The 23978-nt window shown below is 42.8% G+C and overlaps 2 protein-coding genes across 5 annotated transcripts in view; one reads left to right on the forward strand and one right to left on the reverse strand.

Moving 5' to 3' along the window:
• Positions 1–23978, forward strand: part of LOC146606839 (protein NLRC3-like) — a 154224-nt gene that overhangs the window by 92331 nt on the left and 37915 nt on the right. The window contains exons 1-3 of one of the 3 annotated variants that reach the window (XM_085349226.1): positions 21636–21754; positions 23097–23175; positions 23337–23523. The exons of the other annotated variants lie outside the window; for them this stretch is intronic. Of the exons in view, the coding sequence (XP_085205352.1) occupies positions 21636–21754; positions 23097–23175; positions 23337–23523 (385 nt within the window). Of the gene's footprint in view, positions 1–21635; positions 21755–23096; positions 23176–23336; positions 23524–23978 lie in introns of those variants that run through there. 3 annotated transcript variants of the gene reach the window in all.
• LOC146606842 (uncharacterized) lies at positions 6050–15611 on the reverse strand. Of its 2 annotated transcripts, none has more exons than XM_085349245.1 (3): positions 15020–15611; positions 6275–6460; positions 6050–6140 (listed from the first exon to the last, which is right to left on the reverse strand). In XM_085349245.1, the coding sequence occupies exons 1-3, from the start codon at positions 15104–15106 to the stop codon at positions 6111–6113; spliced, it is 303 nt and encodes a 100-aa protein (XP_085205371.1). In that variant the 5' UTR covers positions 15107–15611; the 3' UTR covers positions 6050–6110. The 2 variants fall into 2 exon arrangements, with proteins under 2 accessions (XP_085205371.1, XP_085205372.1); XM_085349246.1 differs by lacking the exon at positions 15020–15611 and adding an exon at positions 11311–11397.

Raw genomic sequence — 23978 nt, forward strand, 5'->3', positions numbered from 1 at the left:
AAAACTGTGGTGTATATTGAGGTGGAGGGTGTGGTCTGTGGCTCAGGTGTAGAGTGAGGGTGGGGTGCACCACAGCAGCATGCTGGGACTGCTGAGGGTGGAGGAGGGAGTGATGATGACATCAGAGCTGCAGCACAGAGACCAGTGAACACACAGTCTGTTCATCTTTGCATAGATACAATATACAGCACAATATTGAATGACAGACACGCTGTGGGAGCTTCCACAGATACACTGACGTCAGCATCCAGAGTCCTCCTGCTGCTCCCCCCTCAGAGCCCCGTGATCAGCACCAACACATTCAGTTAGATGACAGAGTCCAGCTGCAGCTAGAATCAGCTCCCCTCTGTGAACAACAGCACAGCGTCAGTGTTTCACACTCAGTGAAAGGAGGAAACAGCAGAAGAACACCATGTGTGCTACGTTTCCCAGGACACACTACAAACTGCACAAATACAGAGCAGCACGTGGAAGGACCTGGAGCTGCATTTACAGAGCTGCAGACAGCGTGATGTCCTGTATGGACAGGTGGAAGGAAGCAAGTCCTCAGCTGGAACACTCGTGTTTGTCCACAGACAGGAAACACAGCAGGAAACTTCCTCACAGAAGTGCAGCTCATGGATAACACACTTCCTGTCAGTCAGAATGAGGCTGCAGCCAAACACAGAAAGGTGTTTTTGTCCAGATGAGCCCAGAGAAGAAACACGAGTGTTCACAGACATCAGAAGCTCAGAGAGGTGAAACATGAGGTTGGAGTCCTCGTCAGCATCCAGAAGAGCTGCTGTGAAACCCTGAGTACTCATGACAGACTCTGATGGCACAAACACATCATGATTCAAACAGAAAGACAAACATGGAGCTCCTGATCCTCCTGCATGAGAACAAGCTGACATGAGCGCTGTGTCTGAGAGTGTCTCCCTGTCACAGTGACAATAACACAGCTGCTGCTCACAGTCATTAAACTGACCTGAGGTCAGCTGTGCTCCTTACATATGAACCATGTGACCTCACATCAGTGCTGTGGATGACTGTAGTCATAGAAGAGTAGAGCTGTAGCAGGTGGTGTGAGGAGGAGGTGGTGTATTCTAGTTAACGCAGTACTGAAACACTCCAGCAGAGGGCGCTGTTAAGTCCTTATTGTAACACAGTTACTGTGTGCAGTTAGACTTCATACATAATCTGCACTTATTTCCATCAGACATGCTGTCAGTAAATGATTGGTTTCTATTGATTCTACTTCCTGTTGACTCGTTTGATGACAGTGAAACAATCACAGCTGATTGTGTGATGATGTAAACTGTCACTGTTACATTCAGTGTGTGTGACATAATGTTAGTGCAGGCTGATAACAGCCTGGTTCTGTTAGAAACACATGAACGTGTCCATAGATCAGTGTGTGTTTAACATGAGAGCTTCAGCCCTGCTGATGTGTTAAATAAAGACATGCAGGAAAACTGATGAGACTCTGAAATAACTCTTTATATTTATAATGTAACTCTGCATCAAAAGAACAACAAAGGATCCCAGACAGCTTTCTGTGAACAAAGACCATTCTGATGTTTCTGTGTTTCTAACACTTTGACATTATTAGTAAACAGACTGCAGTGAGCAGCATTTATAAAGAGCTTCTATATAAAGATATGACAGCTGTTTGACAAGTTTATCACTCTGTGTTTGGACCTGATCAGTCCAGCTGTTTACTTGAAACATGTTCATTTACCTGTTCTGTTATATTCATGTTCTTGTCTCTGTTGAAAACACATTTTAATGTCCCTCAGATTTTTCTCCCAGATGAATAAATATAAAAATGACACAAACTGACTGCAGCTACTTTTTGTCCTTTCTGTCAAAAACCTTCATGTGACTCATGAGAGACACGTTTCAGCTGTTTGTGACAGATCAGAGGCCAACAAGTCATTTATAACACTTTCCATCATTGTTTAAAGTTCTCAGTGTTTCTGTGTTGCTGCGTATAGGATCTCCCAGCATCATCACTGTGCTGTCCAATCATTGTGTGCGAGGTTACCCTTATAGTGCGATGTGTGTTTGCACAAAGAGAAGCATGTGTGTCAAATATAAATAAGCACAGAACAGAAACAGCTGCTCGTTTCTTCTGTTTAGAGTCAAGTTAGTGTTTTGTGTCTTTGTTTGAGGCCTGATGTCGAGCAGAGGTGTGTGTAACTGCACTGCTCTGTTATATGTGTGAAGTGTGTGCTTCTCTTCAGCATCATCTTTGTCACTGCTGATTCCTTTGTGTCATCATGTGTTGAGAAGAGAGAACAGTTATAACGGAGGAGCAAAAGGAAGCCCTGAAATCTGCATCAACAAGGAAGTGTTGGCTCACCAGTGATCCCAGCAGAGCCACTGGTTTGGCTCCAGTTGTTCTAGATTCAATGATGTTGTTGCTACAGATACATGTCAGCATCTTTATTGAATTTAATATGAAGCAGAAATGGTGTCATTAGGAGAAGAAGAGGAGAACAAGTCCGGCGAGGAGGCAGCAGCTCTTAAAGATGAAACAGCAGCTCAGCCCTGAGCTCAGAGAGCTGCACATGAAAAAGCTCCTCAAGCAGATCCTGTCAGAGGTTTGTCATCAACAGGAGGAACTGTTCACATCATAGGATGAAGATGCTGTCAGCTGGATGAAGAAGGTTATTTAATGCAAACGTTCACACTGAAGTCAAATTGTTGTCGTGTTGAACAGATTCATGTACTGATCGTCTCCAGAATGTTAGAAGAGCTTCAATGAATCATTAGAAACAACTTACAGCTGCACAGCTGTGTCAAACACATCTGTGTGTCATTGTGGGATTGTTGTGTTTCTACATGTGACACACGTCTAAAACATGCACACAATCTGAACACAAACAGGGACTCATGTGTTCCCACAGCCAGATGCTGAGAGCCATTTCCTTGTAGTCCTGTGTCTACATACATGAACCATTAGATGTTATTGGAATGATTGTCAGCTCTGATAGTTTCATGTGTGTTTAGCTGGACGCTGTTTGATCCTCGACATGTTTAAAGGTGTCCAGTCCTGAGACACTGGGGCTGGAAACAGCTGTGATGTCATTGGACTGTCACACAGACAGAAGTGCATGAAGTGAGCAGCCGAGGAGCCGCTGATGTTTTGGATTCAACAGCATTTGAAAGGTCGACACAGACACATTTGCACACAGAAAGCTGAATCTGTCATATGCCACAGTGAACTCACTGTTCAGTGTTTTTCAGGAAGCTTCTTAACTGCCTCTGCTGCCAAACAAGCAGCTGATGTCCTTGAGAAGAAGCTGAAGAAGTCTTCAACAACAAATACAGGAAGTGGACTTTCAAATACTAGATTCACTTTAGACTCACAGAGAAATGACTCAACCAGCTGTGTTTGACTCTATGAAAGGTCAGTGTGTGTCTGCACACAGACTGTTGTGTTGGACTGTTATTCAGTTGTCTGCTGAATGTTTTCAAATGTCTGCATCTCAGCTGTGATGAGGCTGGGGGTCATGGGAGGCCACCGTAGCAGCCTCTTCAACATCATGACATCATCATAAATGCTGCTGGACTGTCTGATGGGCTGACGGTGAAAAAGCCGTCGGGAAGGAAACAGAAGACATTTCAGAGGCTGCAGCAGATTTCTTTGATTCGGGGCCTTTTTCAGCTTTATTGGACAGAGCAGTGAAGATAAGTGACAGCAAAGCAGAGAGAAAGGGGGCGTGGCCCGGGTCAAAGCCAGGCCAGCTGCTCTCCACCTCGTGGTCACCTGCTCATCCTAGTGAGCTCCACCAGCAGCCCTTTCACACACTTTACACTGTCAAACACTGTGTGTGGACCTCAGCTAACAACAGGCTACATTTAAGTCTGGACTACATGCTTTTATATTGTTTTTATTCCATCAGCAGCTCAACATCATGAGCAGCTTTGACATAAAGACATCAAACTCAAGCTGACTTTAAACTACTTTTAATACAGGGGCTCAAAAACAACAACATCTTTATTATATATCAGGACACAAAGTCATTTCATCTCAAAGGGAAACAGCTTTATTTGGAATAACCAGCACTATCAACTGGTTTGGGATCTCCACCAGTTTCATGTCTTTGCAGCTTCTCCAACAAAGTTCCTGTAAAATCAGCATGTTTGTCTTTATTGGTTTGATAGTGATTGATTATTCAGTCCCAATCTGCTGTCATCTAAAGAACAAAATGATGTTTCTATGAGTCACAAAGCTCCAGATGTTGTCGGCTTCACAAAGAAAACAAAGAACTTAAACACAAAGTGTTTGGAGCCAAAATGTTCCCAAGCTGCTCTTTTTGAAATGGCAGAGGTACAGTGGTGTCTAACAGCACACTGTGGAAGGCAAACATGTTATTGTTGGATGAAACTTCATGAATCCTTTGTAGATTTGAGCTGTTGGAGCCTTTCTTTTCTCTTCAGGTGTACAGATGCTGAGGAGGCAGGTGAAGCAGGTGGAGCTGTTGTGATGCTGGCAGAGGGTGTGTCTTAGTAACTCTGTGAGGCAGAACTGGATCCAACATTGTGGATGTGTTGATGTTGGAGCCATTAAGAGTCTCTGGCCACACTGTAGGATTTCCCTTTGATCCACTGTGGGGGCATTTTGGAGTCTGTCAGTGAAACTCTTCATGTTTGTGTTTGACTCCAGTTTATAGAAACAGAGAAATGTGTCATGCTTTTGTTCGGCCTCCACAAATACACACATTTGTTCATTGGTTGGACTTTTTGGAAGGAGACACATTGAAAACCATGTTAATGAGATCTTGTTGTTTCCTGTGGATCCGACACAGAGAGTGGACTTCAGACAGAAAGCGTGGAAGAGATTTTAGAGGCCGTGTGTGGCAACAGGAAGTTTCTGTGTGTTTGCTGATCTTACATGTGGAAAACAACACGTGATGTTTGTGAAGTTCTACAATGATCATTGTTCTCACAGCATTTTGAGTGGGAACAGTTCAAACTGGGAGTAGTGGGAGTTGTTTACTGATTGAAACAAGCTGAATGTTTCTGTGACGATGAAGATCAGCAGCTCAGCTGATCAATGAACTGACATCTATCAGTCGTTTCATGAGATGAAGTCATCAGCAGACATTTGTTCTGACTGTGTGATGAATGTCAGAACGTCAGGGCTCTGCTTTAGTCACTGCTTGATGATCATTGGCTCATTGTTGAATCCAGGGCCCAGTCTGACCTCTGACCTTTGCTGCAGGTCTTCTGTGTTATCTCCACTTTCATGTCTGATCTTCTGCTGTATCGTCCAAAATAAACATCTGGATCATTTCCAACACTTCAGCAGATCTTTAGTTTGGGCAGTGCAGCACAGAATAACACATATTGTACTATACTGCCCACTTCCTGATCTTATTGGATCTGTGTGTGAGGTTGGTGAAGGAAACACATGTTTACTGAGTGAGTCGCTGCCATTAGGAACTAGTTTTTATATCACAGCCTGGAAATCACACAGGACCATTTCTGCAAGTGAAAAGTCGTCATTGGAGGAAAATGATTATGTAGTTTGTGCGACTGAAGAATTGTCCCAACTACATGTGCTGCTGACCCTTGACCTTTTCTTTAGGTGCACAGAGGAGTCTGTGGGAACATCCAGAACTGAGGCATCTTGTGTACAAACGTGTTCAGACCAGATGTCAAATGATGTCAGATGTCATCCGTGAATGGATGCAACTGTGGATCGTTCCAATAAAATGAGGCAGTTTTGTAAGTACAAGCCCACTACAACCCATCATCAACATTTTAAATTACATTATACATCTTCACTGATATAAAGCACCACTATTTTAACCTGATTCACTTTTTCCACCCTAACAGTTCATTCCTCAAATCAAACAAGATATTTGACCCTAAAAAAATGCATCAACAAATAATTTTGTAATAAAATATTTATTCTTCAACTTTTACAAGTGAAATCAAACAAGTGTGTTTAAGAGTGAAACCAGAGTGGAAGCTGCTCATATAGAGTCCAACCCAGGCTAAAGTAAGCTGAGTAGAGCAGCACCATCAAAGTGTCGGCTCTCTGGACACGGTGCAAGATCGCCATCTGCAGGACAAAACTAGTTTTTCTCGCCCTCCTCGTCAACATCAAGATGATGTCATCGTACAGCAACTGATTCCCTGTCCGTCTGGAACAAAGCATTTACATTAAAAAAGACATTTACAGAAAATACAAACACCAACAACACATCTCATCATCACATGATATTTTATTATTTATTATATTATATATTTTTATTGTACCATCAACATCAACAAATACCAGCATATTTTCTTTGAGATTGAGTAGAGTGGACCTTTCCCTTGGTTCACTTCCTGCTCGCAGCATCAGCTGACCTCTGACTTCCTGGTTAAGGTCTCTCAGCGTTGACTGGAATATCAAATCGGACTCACACCATGTTCTTGTAATGTGGTCATGTCTGTCAGCTGTTTGAAGAGCATCTCTGGCCTAAACACAATAGGAAGAACAACAACACGGCTAAAAAAACAACAACACATTTCCATATTAGATGAAGGGCACCGTAACTGGAAATGGTAACATTCATCTGATGCTGCTTTGGATTTATCTTCTGTTTTAGACCAACTTTGATCACTTCGAGCCATCTTAAGTCCGTTTGTTCTAACTTCTCACTAACATCTCGTATGATTTCAGATCCCTGCTGTTCCCCAGCTGCCCTGTAGGTTTGTGCTTTGACCTCCAGAGGGCGACAAATCAGCACAGACAGAGAGCTCCATTCAAACTTTGCTGCCATCAGGAATAATTCTTCAAATATAATCATCAGTGTTTGAGCAGTTATGATATCAGGGACAATCTAGACATGTGTGACAATACTGAACATGTCACATGACACACCTCAAACATCATGTGATCCACTCTCAGTCTGCACTTTCATTCATGACTTCAACAGGTTGAAATGAGCTTTGAAGAAACATTCAGTGAAATAAATCTTTCATGGATTCATGTGAGCAGCAGATGAACTTTACAAAGAATCAGTGGATTTATCTTCTGTTTTAGATCAACTTTGATCACTTCGAGCCATCTTAAGTCCGTTTGTTCTTCTCACTCACTAACGTCTCGTATGATTTCAGATCCCTGCTGTTCCCCAGCTGCCCTGTAGGTGGCCTCAGTGTGTCTCACACCATTTACAGATGATTACAGGTCGTTTACAGTTCAAACAGGTCCAACATAAGAAATATGCAGAAAATATCCTGCTATAACAGTTTGGGTCAAAGTGCAGATGTTCCAGATGTTCTGAGTCTGTCTGTGTTTCATGTTAACATGTAGATGTTGGACCAAAGTGAAGCTTTTTGATGTGACAGCAGGAATGTGAAGTGTAACTCTGAGCTGTAGGAAATGAAACTAAACGGACTTTTTCTCCTTTATTTATAGGAAAGTGTAGGAGAGCAACAGATGAACAAGCGTTACTGTAACAGGAAACATCAGAGGACCTGTATGTTCATCATCATCACTGTTTCCTTGTTCTGTCACAAACACACAACACTTCCTGCTCTCTCTCTGATGGATCTGATTGGCTGTTTCATTCACAGAGGTCAGGGCGTCACACAAACAGCTTTAACTGCACAACGACACACTTTAAATCATCTGCAGACAAACCTGTGTGTTTGATTTATGAAGAAATAATAAAGACGTGTGTACAGCTGTCCATGAAGCAGCTTCTCACACAAACTCTGACACTTCAGCCACTTTAATTCCTGCAAAGCTGCGTAATAAAGAGCTGTGACTGCTATGAGCTGCTGATGATGACTGCATGAAGCTCTCAGCTGAAGCTTCTTTCATTTATTTTAATGTTAATGTCGCCTTTTTAAGTCTGTGTGAGGATTTTAATGACACACATTAAAGGAGCTTCTTTGATTAGAACCAAATTCATGTTGATTTTCAGCCTGAAATGATAAAAACTTTAATAATTCTGTTTATAATCATCAACCTGGAGACTAATGAAAAGTATAATAGTGAAAAACAGCCTTTATTATTTGAGTAATGCCTGAATCTGCTCAGAGACGGAGACAACACAGAGGTGTTGATGACAGTTTGACATTAACTGAATTAAAAACAAAGTGCTCTTATTGTGAAAATCTGCCTCCTACTTCTTTAAATCATTTTTATGTATTTTTTAACCTCACAGTGAAACATTGAGGCATTAATCTGACACAGTTTGATCAGCAGCTGTGTTTTCACTGACGTTTCACTTTGATTTGTTCAGACTGAGCAGAGAGGATCGGTTCTCTGTGTGCGCACTGCTGAGAAACACAAGCTCATTTCTGCTGCTTCATGAAAAGTGTTATGGAGGAACAAGAAGTTCAGCCTCTAAACTCTCAGCGTGAGGACTGAGTGAAGAGTTTCAGAGCAGAGAGTTTTGGCTCACAGCTTTTAGCGTCTACACAAAGAGACGATTACGCACTTGATCTGAGAACATCTCCACCTCCTACAAACAAACTCTCCTACGAGCAGCTGTGACAACCACAACAGGCAGAAGACTGGATTTCTTCAGGTCAGATTTCATGCAGTTTGCATAAATTGTGTGTCACAGACTTTGTAGTTCACATTTGTGTGACTCGTTTAAATCTTCTCCTCCTGAAAGTGAAACTCTTACAAACACATCAGGCCACAACCTGCTGCAGGTTAATGATTGATCTGAAGGCAGCTGACCTTTGAGCAGGAACTTGTGAGTCTTTTATTGTGTTTAGCACTGCCAAGTGCTGGCCTCTGCTTCCACCATCACATTTACACTGGTAGGTTCAGCACTGCTGCCTGCTTCAGACTGAATCCAGCAGCACAAAGACACAAGTTAATAAAATCAGCATCTATTCCTTTATCACTGCTTTGTTACACAGGAGAACAACGCTCCAGTAACGCGTAATCCGATTACTTTTTTGAAGTAACGAGTAAAGTAAGGGATTACTATTGCAAAAACAGTAATTAGATTACCGTTACTTTCCCGTAGGAACGCTGCGTTACTGCGTTACTAAAACCGTGATTTTTTTGCGAGAATGTCTCACGACAGTGACGTAAGCGAGTGCGCCGTTCGTGACAACAGCTGTGTGCAGATCAACAATGGATCACATATCGAGTGCAGAGAGAGTATGAGCTGCAGCGTTTAAAGCATGGAAGTACTGACCTTACTTTGAGTTTGATTCCATAAAAAGTGACAAAAACATTAGTGTCCGCTGTGCGTGGGAAGAAAACTTCTTTTTACAGCGAAAAACCCCTAAACTTCCAACAAGCACCGAGTAGCTACGACGTAATGGGAAACTCACAGAGAAACTCGCGGATTCTTCCACTGACCGCGGCACACCTGCACCAGGGTAACCCTCCGCCTGCCCCACTCCTGCTTTACAGGTGAAAATAGAGCAACAGGACCGCTGAGTCTTTGACTTTATTTATTTTCTGCTGTGTTTTACTTGCATCTATTTGAAAGACTGAGTGTAAACACAAAAAATATTTTATTTTATGAGCTGGAATGTGCAGAAAATAGGTTTAAATGTTAAACTAATTTCTTCCAGTCAGAGAATGTTGCAGATAATTAAATGTTTGCTTGATGCATAAAGTTAAAAGATTAAATCTAATAAAACAAGTTTTAAAAAGAGACTTTTCCATTTGATTACATTTTGTATGATGGATTATGCAGAAAAAGTAGAATTGGGCTGAAAGATCTATCGCTTTATCACCTATTCAGGTTGGAAATCGGGTTTTTAAAAAGTAACTAAGTAACTAATTACTTTTGAAAATAAGTAATCAGTAAAGTAACTGGATTACTTTTTGGGGGAAGTAATCAGTAATTAGTTACTGATTACTTTTTTCAAGTAACTTGCCCAACACTGGACAGAGTGTTGGCTTCATCACCGACACACGTCACCACATCAGGAAACAGCTGGTTCAGTGAGTATTTAAGGTTCACTGCAGACAAACTGGAGAAAAACGAATCACATGAAACATTTGTTACTGGTTTCTGACCTCGTCGTAGAGACTCACATACCTGTGTTCTGCTATCAGTGTGATCACATGTGCTGGTACAGTTTGCCAGGTTGACCCATGTAACCTCCACTATCCTGTAGACGTGGAATATGTTTCACATATGGATCGCTTCATTACTCGACTATGACTGTGTGCTTCACAGGTGCTTACTGAAGTGCTGCTTTACACAAAACCAGACAGTAAAAATAAGAACTGCAGGTCCAGACCACAGGTTTATGTGTTGATAATGATGATGTGCAGTCACTCATTGTCACAGGCTACTTCCTGCAATGATGCTACAGGTCACGCAGTTCTGCAGAGGTGGAGGAAACAGATGCTTTTCCTAACAGAGACACTTTAATGACTTAAAGAATCTAACTGACACACAAACCTCAGTTTGTCTGACATTCATGAGAGTAAATGCTCCTGAATGTTCTGTTAGTTCACTGGATGTTCACCTGACTTCAAATGTAAAGATCCCTGAGACAAACTCTCACGAGTTCAGCGGCGACACGATCGCACAACCAGCCGCGACGTTAAAGGCCGACGCGCTCACTACCTTTGGTTACAGCTCTCAGCTCACACGACATACACAAAAATAATGACAACACGAGTCCTCTGTAGGACGTCACTGTGGTTTACTGACAATGTTCTCAACAACAGACGCACAACCCTGGTTTGGTCTGGTTATTTGTGTTGTACGGCTTCGTTGGTCTGACGAGCTTTTAGGGATGTCAGCAGAAGGATTTCACGTGCTGAGGTCATATTTATGAATCAACCTGAACAGCTAATACTTTACCTCTTTATTTTATAACACATATGAACACGTTATAGTAGATTTGTGCAATGTGTGTTTCACGTCTTTATGGGCGTATAGATCTGTAAACAGGCTGATGGGTGTGTGTCTGTTTATTGTAGCGGTGCAGAAATGTTAAAAATGATGATAATAACAACACTTCTCACATCAGGCTACAACACAAACCTCCTGATAGCTGCAAACAGCAAAACCCCCAACGACAGGCGCACAAAGAGCGAGCAGGGACCCACCCTGACAGCATGTGAGCCTCCTACTACGACTCACTGTGGAGCAACACAACACCAGGAGACGGAGGATACGAGAGAGGATACAACTGCTGTGGGGGAGCAGCCACACACTCCACAGGAGACGACGGGGTGAGAGATGGTTCGGTGCTCCTAACATCATGTGGACGCTCGTCTGCACATAAACAAACCTCACCTAACCCCACCTCCTTTCTCTTTTTGCAGGGTGGGGTGCTCCATCCTTACACACTTTGCACCACGTTGCTCTCCATCTATTCGTTTACCTTCTTGGGTCTCTTCCTCCTCTGTCCCAGCCCATTGAGGCGATCGCTGGGGTCCAGCCTGTAGTGGGAGTGGCTGTCCTCGCTCATCCTGTCCCCGTCCACTCCGGGTTATTCCTTTCTTCTTTCTTCAAAGTTTTCACCACCAGATGTCACCGGAGACTGTGTTGAAAAGCTTCGAGTAATGAACCGTTTTTCAATACAAGCTTCAGTGCTTCGGAAAGCTTCATTTGGCCATCACTAGTGGGGGAGGTTCAGTTTGCCATGTTGCAACGAGCTTAGCTTCTGTCTGCTAGCTTGCGCTGCGCTCAGTGGATCTGTGCTCGACAGTGCAGCCTAGGCGGAGTAGTCGAACACAGATCCACTGAGCGCTCAACACAGACAGCATCGTCAGAAGGAAAGTTGATAAAATAAATTAAAAATTTTGTATTGTTCGATACACATGCGTACCGAACCGAAAGCACTGTATCGAACGGTTCAATATCGATACGAATATCATTGCACCCCTAATATATTTAAATGTGTGTGTGTGTGTTTCTGTGGTTCAGCATTATGATGCTGAACCACAGAAACACACACACACACACACATATATATACATATATATGTGTGTGTGTGTGTGTGTTTCTGTGGTTCAGCATTATGATGCTGAACCACATCATAATGAATAAATGGATAAATTTCCGAAATCCCGGAGCAATGCAAATTAGCCGGTGCGAGGTAAGGAGCTCTGTCATTGGTTAGACAGTCTTAGCTTTGCACCTATACCAAAGGCCATTCAGCCTCTGTGTTTACACTCTGCCTACACAGATGTTGGACATGAGACGACACAGGAAAAGGATTTTTGATGTGAGGTTTTTATTGAGATTTTATTTCTTTTTTTTCTGATTTGAAGTATTTATTAATGGAATAATAATTTATTTTCAAATACTGATTTATAAATTTTTTTTTATTTTCAATTAAATTACTAGATAATAAATTACTTTTGTATTGAATAAATAAAATAACTTAAAAATGAATTTGTAAATTAATATTTTATCGCACAATTCATTGTTTAAGCAAAGAACTTTTTATTTCGATGCGCTGCATCTTCTGGTCCTCTGCACATAAGTGGATTTCCATTTAGACTTTATATAGACAACAACTCAAAGTGCTTTACAACAAGTCACATTCACCCATACGATCATCTAGTGCTGTACTTTAAACACTTTAAACACAAACACAGATACTGTGGGGAGAGGCCACAGAGGCACAGGGAGAAAACTCACACAGAAATCCAACAATTAAAGAGGAACCTTCTCGATGTAACACTACCATCCTGCAAGATGACCTGGTCCTGGGCCATCTTAATAAGCATGCTGTGCACAGTAGTTTCATATTCCTGCCAGAACAAACACCAGACAGTTTGTACACAAGGCTCAGATTCTCGCTTTGCCAGATACAGACAATAGTTTAAGATCCTAATGTCTCTGCACAGCTCTGTATGTACTGAAATATCCAACCTCAGATATTTCCTGCTCACTCTCTGCACCGCCTTAGACAACAAGTAGTTCATGCTATACATAGCATTGACTTTTCATTCCAGCCATGTGCACTCATCAGGGCATCAGTGCTGCCGTAGTAACCACACTAACGGTGTGTTCACACCGAACGCGATGGACGCGAATAAAACGCCCCAAACGCCCCTAATTTGACGCGTGTACATTCGCGTCTCAACGCGTGTCCAAGAAAAATCCATCGCGCGTCAAAATATGATATTTTGACGCGCGTGAACCAGAAATGTGGGAGGAATGTGGGAGGGAGTTGTGCCAGACCTGGTTTTGCAAGATGGCAGCTATCGAGCTAGTGCTTGAAGAGAGAGTCTCCCTTCTCTATGTACTGTGGAGAGCAGAGCAGCAGCGTAAAAGACGTCCTCACCGTACCTGGGTCCATCAGGTCCTCCAGAGGCATGAGCAGTTTGGTGAGTTTCACCACTTGCTCCAGGAGCTGCGCCTGGATGACGGCCGATTCCAGCGCTATCACCGTCGGCCAGTTTGAGGACCTGCTTTCCCTCGTCGGTCCCAGCATTGCCCGCCTAGACACCAACTACAGACGCTCAATCCCACCTGCAGAGCGCCTGTCCGTCTGCCTGAGGTTAGTAAAACTATTTAATACGGTAGTCCTTTATTGATATCTGTGCTAATATGCTAATCCATCCAGTTATACACTGCTAACATGGATGTGCTATGCTAACAGTGAATGCTGTCGGTGTTTACTGAAAGCAAACTGTGGTACAGAGACGACTCTATAATATTTCTAGTGATACTCAGAAGCTCTCATCAAGCCCCGATTTAATTCGATTTATGCTGTTATCAGTGTTTGAATGATAGCATGGCTGTGGTGTCACATCAATGTATGCGCTCGGTGTTTGCTGATATCAAACTGTAGCATTAGGACCACTGAGTTAACCTTGTAGTGATACTCACTCCTTTTTATTTAGACCTGGTTTAATTCTGGGATAGTTGAATATTTGTATATAATCCCTGCAGCTGTCAGACTATAACAGGCGTCACCAGCCTTTTATTAAAACAGAGTTAGATAAAACTGAACAGTTTGGTTCATCTCTAGTTACATGGTTCTATCTTGATAAGCTGTCTTATCACAGATTAATTTTTCAAAAATATTAATGATTTAAGCAAGGAAAGGGCTACATGTCAACACACAACTCTTTATTTCTATTAATGTCTTACTTCATTCCTACCTGATTGACATGTTTAGGAATTATGAGTGATTGGCTCACTGTAGTTGTGAAAGTTGCTACCAATCAAATTATGATATGTTAAAGTTAAAACAAAACACAACTGTTTTAGATATTATCTAATATACATTTTGTAATTATCCTTATAATTACAAAATGTTTTATGTAAGATTTAAGTTTTGTGATTTATATCTGACATCACAAAAGTATTTTGGAATTTGAATAATGTATTTTGTAACTGCAGTACACATAATACTAATTTTGAACAATTTTGTCCAGGTTCCTTGTCACCGGGGACTCCTTCAGGACCATCGCGTTCAGTTTCAGAGTCGGTGTGTCCACGGTGAGCCAGATCACCCCCCAGGCAGCGACGTCCATCTGGGACTGTCTAGTGGACGACTTCATGGCTGTGCCTTCACCTGGAGACTGGCGCTCCATCACAGAGGGATTCCACTGGTTGTCTGTCATGGGGCTGAATTAGAAACAGAGCAGGAACTACAGTTTGTCAGATTAAGACTGATCAGGTCCAACATCCGCTCCCAGCACTGATTTACACGTTTGGTGTCACATTGAAGGAAACGCCTACTGGCACAACCTGCATGTGTTAAACTGCTCCTGCGTGTAAACAGCGTGTCACTTACGGCTTTTTGCATCACAAGGACGCGCACTGGCGTCTCAGGGTGACTCAGATGTTTGCTGAATGAGGTGTAGACCGGACTAGGCGGGACTCATTTCACCAAAACACGAGCTTTTCCACCCACCAGTGTTTATCTGTGTGCTTATTTTAAAGAATTATTCCATCGTTATCAAATACGAAGCATTACACGCACGTCGAGCCGTTTCTGCTGAGTCAGACACCAGTGCTCCCGTGTGCTGATTCTCGGGTCCATCTTAAACTGGTGTGTTTGCGAATGAACTTCGGTAAAACGTTACAACGTTACCGGGCGCGCAGAGGGTCTCGGAGGCGTGTCGTACCTGTCGGGTGGTCGCGGGCTCCTCGTTCCCGGTGGGTGAAGGTGTTTCTCCTTCAAGCGATGCTGGGGTGACCGGAGAAGAAGCCATGTCCCCCCGACATCACCTCTCACTAAGCACCGCTCCTACTGTGACTTTCCTCGGTGTCCTCCAGCGTGCAATACGCTGCCTGGCGCAGTTTGCACGGACGGTGGACCGGTTGCGTCGCTCGTCTCCTGTGCGATCAAAGTGAGTCTTCGGCTGCACAGTGCAGCCACTGTCCCTCCTCCGGCCGGCGGACTAGTCCAGGCGAGGCGGATGACGTTGTCCCGGGTCTCGCTCGCTCTCGCACATGCAGGACTTGGCCCAGTCTGTCTTCTTCTGCCACACTCTGCGCTCTGCTTTTCACTTCATGTCTTTTTGTTTTGTAAGGTGGCTAACACGATCACTCCTCTTCTGCCTGCAGGACTCTGTGACTGCTCTGTGCTGTGGCAGCACACTCCAGCCTGATAGTTCATTTTACAGCTTTTGGCACTGCGACGCTCTCCTCGGCTCGACAGACACAATCTCACCATGTCGGCACAATATACTGAGTGCAATCCATAACATGATTTTATCTCACTGTAACTTTTAAATCTACCAAATGTTGCGTAAATGACGTGTCACGTGACTTGAGCACATGCACACCCCCTGTCCTCACAGCAGACATTCATCTTAGCCCCCCCCCCCCCCCCCCCCCCCCCGTGTTTTGAGATCATTGCTGCAACAAAAAGTTGCCACACATATTTCTACATGAAACGTACTGAATCAGTTGGCACATATTTAATATATATTAAATATAATATAATGTTGTTTTGTTGAGTGGCTGAAATAAAGCTGAATCGCATCACAGGAACGACACAGCCCTGTTCCTCCAGGCTGTTAACCTGTGAATCAGCAAACATGTATGATTTATTGTCATTCATTTGCTGAACAAACTTTCCTCTGAACTTTGACCCTGAAAATTCAATTCAATTTTATTTATATAGCGCCAAATCACAACAAAAGTCGCCTCAAGGCGCTTCATAGGTACAGAGAAGAACCCAACAATCATATGACCCCCTATGAGCAGCTCCCTAACCATGGATTGGAGAAGAATGTGAGATGGTAACAATGAGAGCTCAGGAGATGGCAAATACACTAGAAGAGCTACCTTTATATCACGCTGAGCTGAGGGTTTGTCAAGCCCAGCTCAGATTTTCAGGAGAAAGGTGATGTGAACCAAAAGCAGGAGGAGGTCATCACTGCTGGACCGAAGGCTAAGAAGGAAGAGCTTCTGCTGTTTGCAGTGTATACTGCTGTGGATGCTGTATCGTGTGACATGCACAAGATGTTTTATTCAGACTGAACTCTTTCTTTGTAGTGTTTACCTGGAGAAGATCGGAGGGGCTGGCTAAAATGATGAAAGCTCGAAGCAGATCAGAACACCGCTTTGAAAACGTGTACGTGATGCTGTGGGGTTGATTCAGTGACCTTGTGGGGCCATAACAGAGAAATGACAGCAGTGTAGTGGATCAAATAAAGAGTGATGATGTTATATTTGTGACTGTAGCAGGACCAAGGCTCAAAAGGTTGCAGGCGTTGTTAATTGAGCAGAAGATGGACGGCATCAAGCCCTCTCCTCGACAGCTACAGGATCACAGTCTGCAGGTTCAGTTATGCAACGTTTTAGCATCGATGCGTGAAGTTAAGAGCAGACAGGGAGGTTATTTTTGCACTGGGCTGGAATGACTCAGTTTACCTGTCAAAGGCTATCACGGCTGGGAGAAAACCCTCAGCATTAGTAAAGAAGGACCACGGTGGCCTCTGGGTAGAAACACTGCAGAGTTCATGTGGATACGCTGCTGCATTAGGTCAGATAGAAATATCATAAAGCATCATTAAGTAAAAACGTTTATTAAGAACAAATGTTTAAATATTGTTAACGTGTTTCCCAGAAACATCTGTAGAGACAAAGAGCTTTCTGTTGTTGCTTCGAGGAAACAAGCTCTTCTTTTTAGTTTTGTCCTGGTATTTATTCCAGGACGGACTCATCCACTGAGCAGTGTTTGGGTTTCTTCCTTTTCCTCGTTCTGGATGCAAACTATTACAACTCGGGCTTTATTTCAGTGACAATGGCCTTAAGCTGCAATACAACAGGAAGTTACTCATATATAGTAATTTCCCAGACCATATTAAAAATCCATTAACAGGAAATACAAATGATGGGACAATGCCACAGCATGGACATTAGAACAGTTGGGAAAATTTACCTGGAAAAAGGTGAAAATGAGGCTTCATTGAACTGGAATTACAAAGACCAGGAATGTGAGATCCACCAGCCACAACTGAGGGTTTTTACACGTCATATCCTCAAAGTAGAACTACAGTGATCAAAAGAATCGACTTTAATGTTATTCTTTCTTTATTTATGTCAGATTTAACCCCCCAAAAAGCTTTAATCTTTAACTAGTCTTTGGACGTAGCTACAGCACGGTCAGGTTGACAGTTTATGGGTAACATGTGGCCACCAGGCACTGCGACACACTTCCATGTTATATTACCTTGGCGTCCCGTAGGAATACAGGAGAATCATGTGAGGAATCTAAGAGTTGTTTCTTAATTCAATTCAGTTTTATTTACACAGCACCAAATCACAACAGCAGTCGTCTCAAGGTGCTTTATACTGTAAGGTAGCTCGTACAATAATACATACAGAGAAAAACCCAACAATATGACCCCCTATGAGCAGCACTTTGGCGACAGTGGGAAGGAAAAACTCCCTTTTAACAGGAAGAAACCTCCAGCAGAACCAGGCTCAGGGAGGGGCGGGGCCATCTGCTGTGATTGGTTGTGGTGAGAGAAGGAAGACAGGATAAAGACACGCTGTGGAAGAGAGACAGATGAAGCGCTGAGTGTTGTCCCGTCGAGGTGGCTCTTCTATGTTGTGCATTTATGGCACCAAACCACAAATGCAAAGGAAGAAAGGGTCGAGGCACAGCACCCAGCTGCCTGACAATATTCAGGCAACGTCCAAAGCCCCACAAAGGACCTACCCACACCCCACTGGCCCCGCCCAGATCAAGGAGCTGTCACAGCAGACAAAAATGTGAAGTCCGCACATAGTCGCCATGGCACCCACCAACCCACCACACCATCCCCCATGGAGCTACCAGGAGAGGCATACTGGCCCACTGAGGATCACAGAGGAGCAGACCCAGGGGGGCTGACAGCACAGCCCCCACCCACCAGTCCTGCAGCTTATATTGTATATTGTATGAAATGAAGGAAGGTGAGTGCTATTTTAAATGGTTGTAGAAAATGAAAAAAACAGCAGGTGTATTGGCTGCATTTTTAGATAAATAGTTGTATCTGTTTACAAAATGTACAATTTATATTTGCATTTCAAGTTATAAACATTTACCCAACACGTCTGTGGTTTTTTTACAGTAAAAAATACTGCTAGGATTTTAGGTTCTTTGTGTGATTTCAGATCAGTAATAGTTATATTAATAGTAATAGTAATACTAATGCAGTATGTCAGTGAAAAAACAACTAAAGTCAGTTGAGCTGAAAAGATACCAAACAAAGCAAGAGGAGGAAAAAATAAAATGAAACAATCTGAGGGTGAAATACAAACGTAAACTCAAAGGAGTCACAAATGTCCGGTTGTATTTCAGACCTCAGAGGGTGAATCCAACAAATCATGAAAAATGAGGTTTACATGTTTGTTCATGACAGTGCAGATTTCTGACATTTTGTGTCATTTAAGCTGCAACAATGTGACAGTTTTCTAACAAAAACAGTGAAACTTAAGTTAGACTTGTGTTTGTAAATGAAGCGCCCCATGTTGTGTAGCTTTCTGGAGTTTATACTTATTGGGCTACATATGTATTTAATATACAGGCTGTACAGTACATAACATCAAAACTCACATGTTTCATGTAACTAAAGTGTGTAATCATGTGGGTACAGACAATAATTAAGTTATAGACTATATTTATATGAAAAACGTGCATACTTACTGCATTTGAATCATTTTAACCACATGTAACCACCTGCATATGTGTTTGGGGGGAAAAGGCTTTGATTTTGCCACCCTAAGAAAATTTCTCTAGAGCCGCCCCTGACCATTTCACAGGATTTGCATTTAAAGATGCAACAAGACTAAAATGGTTAGGGTCAGGAGGTCAAAGGTCAGAGCTCCTGTGGGTCTGAGGGCGGCCTCACGCTGGAGAAGGATGAAGGAGTCTGACCTGAGCCAGTGTTTGACATGAACACATCAGCACTGCTGTCAGTGAGCCTAACGACAGCCGTTAGCATCATTTCAGTGTTTCAGTCATAAAAACACTTCCTGTCTCTGTGGTGGTTACAGTGACATCATGCAGTTTGTGCTTTGACCTCCAGAGGGCGACAAATCAGCACAGACAGAGAGCTCCATTCAAACTTTGCTGCCATCAGGAATAATTCTTCAAATATAATCATCAGTGTTTGAGCAGCTATGATATCAGGGACAATCTAGACATGTGTGACAATACTGAACATGTCACATGACACACCTCAAACATCATGTGATCCACTCTCAGTCTGCACTTTCATTCATGACTTCAACAGGTTGAAATGAGCTTTGAAGAAACATCAGTTCAGTGCTGAAATATTTAAACGCTGCAGGAAGAACAACAACAAAGTGATGACGGATGTTTGTGCTTCAAACAGGAAAACCAGCAGAAATAAATCACAGCCTGCCAGAGGTTTGGAGTTTCCGAGGTGCACCTGAACGCAGCACAGTGTTCCAATGCTCCTGATTGTCCTCAAACGTCTCTTTGGGTGTTTCCTTCCTGCTCAAAGTTTTCTTTCACTTCCTGAACTTCGTGGAGTGGAGCTTGTTGTTGGTGTGTGAAGAAACTGTAAGTTTGCTTTGTTTCCTCCTTTAACAGTTTGTCTTTAGGAACTTTACTGTTTGTTCAGCTCGTGTTTGATTTCTTCACACAACAAACTGTGTGTGTTTGTATTTCCGGTCTCTCCATTAAAGTCAGTGTGTAATGTTTCCTGGCTAACATCAGCTGTGTGCAGCTTAGTTCAGCACAAATCTGCCGCTCCATAGTTCACGGTAACGGACTCACAGCTGGACCAACGAGGCCGAGTGTGTCCGCCACTCTGAGCTACGTTCGTGTTTGTGTACTTGTAGTTTGTACTTTGAGTTCACTCAGAGCCCACAGAGGACGCAGCGTACGTGATGACGTCACAGCCCTTTACCTCCTTTACTGTCACTGTGATTAATATTTACACACGAGACACCTGCAGAGCTCTGACGCTAAGCTAGCACACAGCTGCTAACACTAAGCTAAAGCTAAGCTAACGCTAAGCTAACACTAAGCTAACGCTAAGCTAGCCAAGAACCCAGAGTGACTTAAAGCTGAGTAAACACTGACCCCAGACCAGCACCGTGATAAAGTGAGCTGCTGCTGCTGAACTTGAACAGGTAACAAAGTGATGAGCAGTCAGGCTGCAGGTTTCTACCTGTTCATGTTTCTACAGTAGAATCACTTTGAAGTGTCTTTGTGCTGTTTCATCTTTGATTTGTGTTCATAAACACTCAGAGAAACATCACGTGACCTCATCAGGATCTGTGTTGGTGTGTGGGGCTGTACCTCAGCTTTATGCTGTTACATGCTCATTTGTTCATTTTAACATCAAAGTAATGTTATGAGGAGTAATGAAGTAACGTACTCCATTACTTTTAATTAAAGTGTTCTGTGTAATATGTGTAATAATGACTGTTTTGAGTAATGACCAACACTGATCACAACAAAGAGGAAATGCCTCCAACATGCACAAACATTTGAGCCACAACATGCAGTTAATGTGCACAAATGTCTTTGATATGCTGCTCAGTGATGGTGGTGACTGTCAGAGCAGAGCTACTGAGAATCAATAAGTAATATCAATGATGGGATCAGAATCACTAAATTCTTCTCATCCCTGTCAGTATCATACATGTGCTGTATAATGTGATAAATGTAGAGGTGCTGGCTGTTCTCTCACTCTGCTGTTTAGCTGTAAAGGACGCCTCCCTGCCTTTGTCTCATTCATGACCTTTAATAGTCTCTTCTAACATGCAGAGATCTGTATGATCTGTTTCATAGAGTCTAACCAGCCTGTACAGGTAACAACAACAGTCACTGCATCACTGACACACAAACGTCATCTCTGTCAATAACAACATTCATACATGGAATAAAAACACATCAGTGGATCATTGCTGGAGCTGATGTTTGTGCTCCTGGTGCAAAGGCTCTCAGTTTCCTCCTTGAAATAACATCAGTGGTGGGTCAGCGACATGCTTTCTTTCCCTCTCAGGTTTAAATATCTGGGACTCTCCACCGTTTGGTTTTAGAGCTGAAGAAGCTTCTCAGATGAAACGTCTTCCAGAAACTTAAAGACGTCTCTTTTCTCTCCAAGCTCCTTAGATCACATGACCTGGATGACTGAACCTACAGACATATTGACCTGGTTTCTAGGTCACATGACAGGTCAGAGGTCAGCGACTGTAACTCAGTTCCTCCTGTTAATGTGAACTAAACACTGAGTGTTTGTGGTTTACCTCTCAGACTGACTGAAGATGATGATGGAGGAAGAGGAGGACAGAGCAGAGTCTGCAGGGTCCAGCTGTCCGTCTGTGAGGAGTGACCGGTCCAAAGGTTATAATCCAGAGTTCAGTGGTGAACCTGGAGCAACGAGGTCAGAGAGCTGAACTCACTGAGTAACAGAAATAATTCTGCACTGACATTATAATCAGTGTTGACTCTGGTTGATTGTCTGACTGTGTTTGTGAGCTGAGAGGAAATGAAAATGAGTTTGTAACAAAAATCAGTTTTGTCCAGTTTTCCTGTAAAAAGCTGAACTCTAATCTAAGAGGATGTTACTGACAGGAAACAGCTGCATTATCTGCAGTCTGTGTGATCACAGCTGCTTCAATCATGTTTGTGTCTGCAGAGGTCACAGTCTGCAGGGTCCAGCTGTCCGTCTGTGAGGAGTGACTGGTCCAAAGGTCGACCTCCACACTTCAGTGGTGAACCTGGAGCAACGAGGTCAGAGAGCTGTGATGACTCCTTTACATGTTTGTGTTTCCTGGATAAATATGACCTGAAACATCCTCAGATTGTTACAAAGATTCATTAAAAAGAAAAGAATGAAAGAGAAAAGATCCAAATGTTCGACTTGGTCATTTGCTGTTTGAGGACAGTGATGCTCATATCTGTGGGGAAAGTGTGACCTGAGTGGGTTCATGTTTGTCTTTAAAGAACAGAGCTGCTCTGATTCTCTTTGTGTCTGATCTGTTAAACAGTCTGAGAGGTCACACAGAGACCCAGCAGCTAAAGCCTGGATCATACTGGCTGCTGTTACTCCATCAGGACAACACTGAACCACAGTGGTGTGGATGTAGTGGATAAATCCCACCATACTGATGCTCAGAGTTAACCACAGGGAACAAAACCAGATGTTACCTTCAGATTGTGACCTTTGGAGTGGACGATGCAGATTTCAATAGAGAATAAATGTTGTTGTTTTTCAGCTGTGAAGAAAGAATCTAATTTTCTGAACTTAAGAATTTATGATGCTGGAAACAACATGGAGACTATAACACAACATTTCCACTGTGTTCATAGAATGAATGTAAAACTGTCAGACATTCATTAAATATGCAAAATGTCTACAGAAGCATCAGAGGGTCAGACGTGAAGCACTCAGTGATTTTGATCAAATGACTCATCAGTTATTGATCTGTACTACACTGATCTACCACGTTAGTAAAGCTGGTGTTCTGGTGGTGGAGGGAGACTCGGATCATGTTGTGGTTTTGGAGCAGTGATCTGCTGATGGTTCAGTTTGATGAGCTTCTTCAAAATCATCCCTGACATCACCACTGAAAGGACGTCCATGAAAACAGACTGAAAATTACTGATATGTTCACAATCTGAGAGTTTAAAACTTGACAGACTTGATTCAGATGAAGTTATTTGAGCAGAAACTCCTGGATCTTTATCCTGTGTTGATCTAATCCTTCATGGTTCCTCCACAGAGTGGAGCAGCAGAGCTCAGAGGTTCCCAGTGGTCAGTCTGCCCAGCAGCATCAAACACAGCTGGACTCCATATTTATGGTCTGTACATGTACAACAACTACTGTTACATCTGTTCTGTTCACAGTCATCTCCATGCTGCTCTTTGTAGACCAGTGGATCGTCAGTGTGTCCAACATGGATCTGATGTTTGGCTCCATGATTTCAGTCTGATTGGCTCATTCATAAATATTCTGTTCCAGCTGCTGGAGGACAACATCATCACTTTTGTGAAGAACGAGCTGAAGAAGATCCAGAAGGTTCTGAGTCCAGGTTACCCAGAATGCTTAGAGAGTCAGAGGAGCAGCAGCAGAGAGGCATGTGTGAAGATCACGGTGGACTTCCTGAGGAGAATGAAGCAGGAGGAGCTGGCTGACCGTCTGCAGAGACGTAAGAGGATTTATCTAAAGATTTAAGCTGCTGGATAAATGAGACATTTTCCAGAGATGGAAGATGGAGCAACATGTTTTAAAGATTAGTTCTTTTTGGAATTGAGTGTTTATTTTTCTTCTCATTCAGAACTTCAAACTGCAGTTTGTCATCGTAACCTTAAATCCACCCTGAAGAAGAAGTTCCAGTGTGTGTTTGAGGGCATCGCTAAAGCAGGAAACCCAACCCTCCTGAATCAGATCTACACAGAGCTCTACATCACAGAGGGAGGGACTGCTACAACTACACATGTTTCTTTTCCAAATATTTATTTATAAGTGACTTATGTATGTATGTATGTATATATATGTATATATTGTACTATTCTTAGTTAGCGTATTGTCTGTCTTGTCTTAATGTTGGTTTAAAATGGAGCACTGTAACAAAAAATAATTTCCCCCAGGGATCAATAAAGT

The sequence above is a fragment of the Diplotaxodon limnothrissa genome, unplaced genomic scaffold (assembly GCF_057381915.1).
Source record: "Diplotaxodon limnothrissa isolate DT_005_m unplaced genomic scaffold, D_limnothrissa_male_GT1.1 unmapped_scaffold_4, whole genome shotgun sequence".
NCBI classification, from domain to species: Eukaryota; Metazoa; Chordata; class Actinopteri; order Cichliformes; family Cichlidae; genus Diplotaxodon; species Diplotaxodon limnothrissa.

Excerpts from the sequence above, each read along its gene's own strand:
- LOC146606842 (XM_085349245.1), bottom strand. The coding sequence starts at position 15,106 with ATGGCTTCTTCTCCGGTCACCCCAGCATCGCTTGAAGGAGAAACACCT. Across the intron at positions 6,461-15,019 it reads AGCCCGCGACCACCCGACAG|GCCAGAGATGCTCTTCAAAC; the intron begins GTACGACACGCC and ends TATTGTGTTTAG. Across the intron at positions 6,141-6,274 it reads ATCTCAAAGAAAATATGCTG|ACGGACAGGGAATCAGTTGC; the intron begins GTATTTGTTGAT and ends GCTTTGTTCCAG.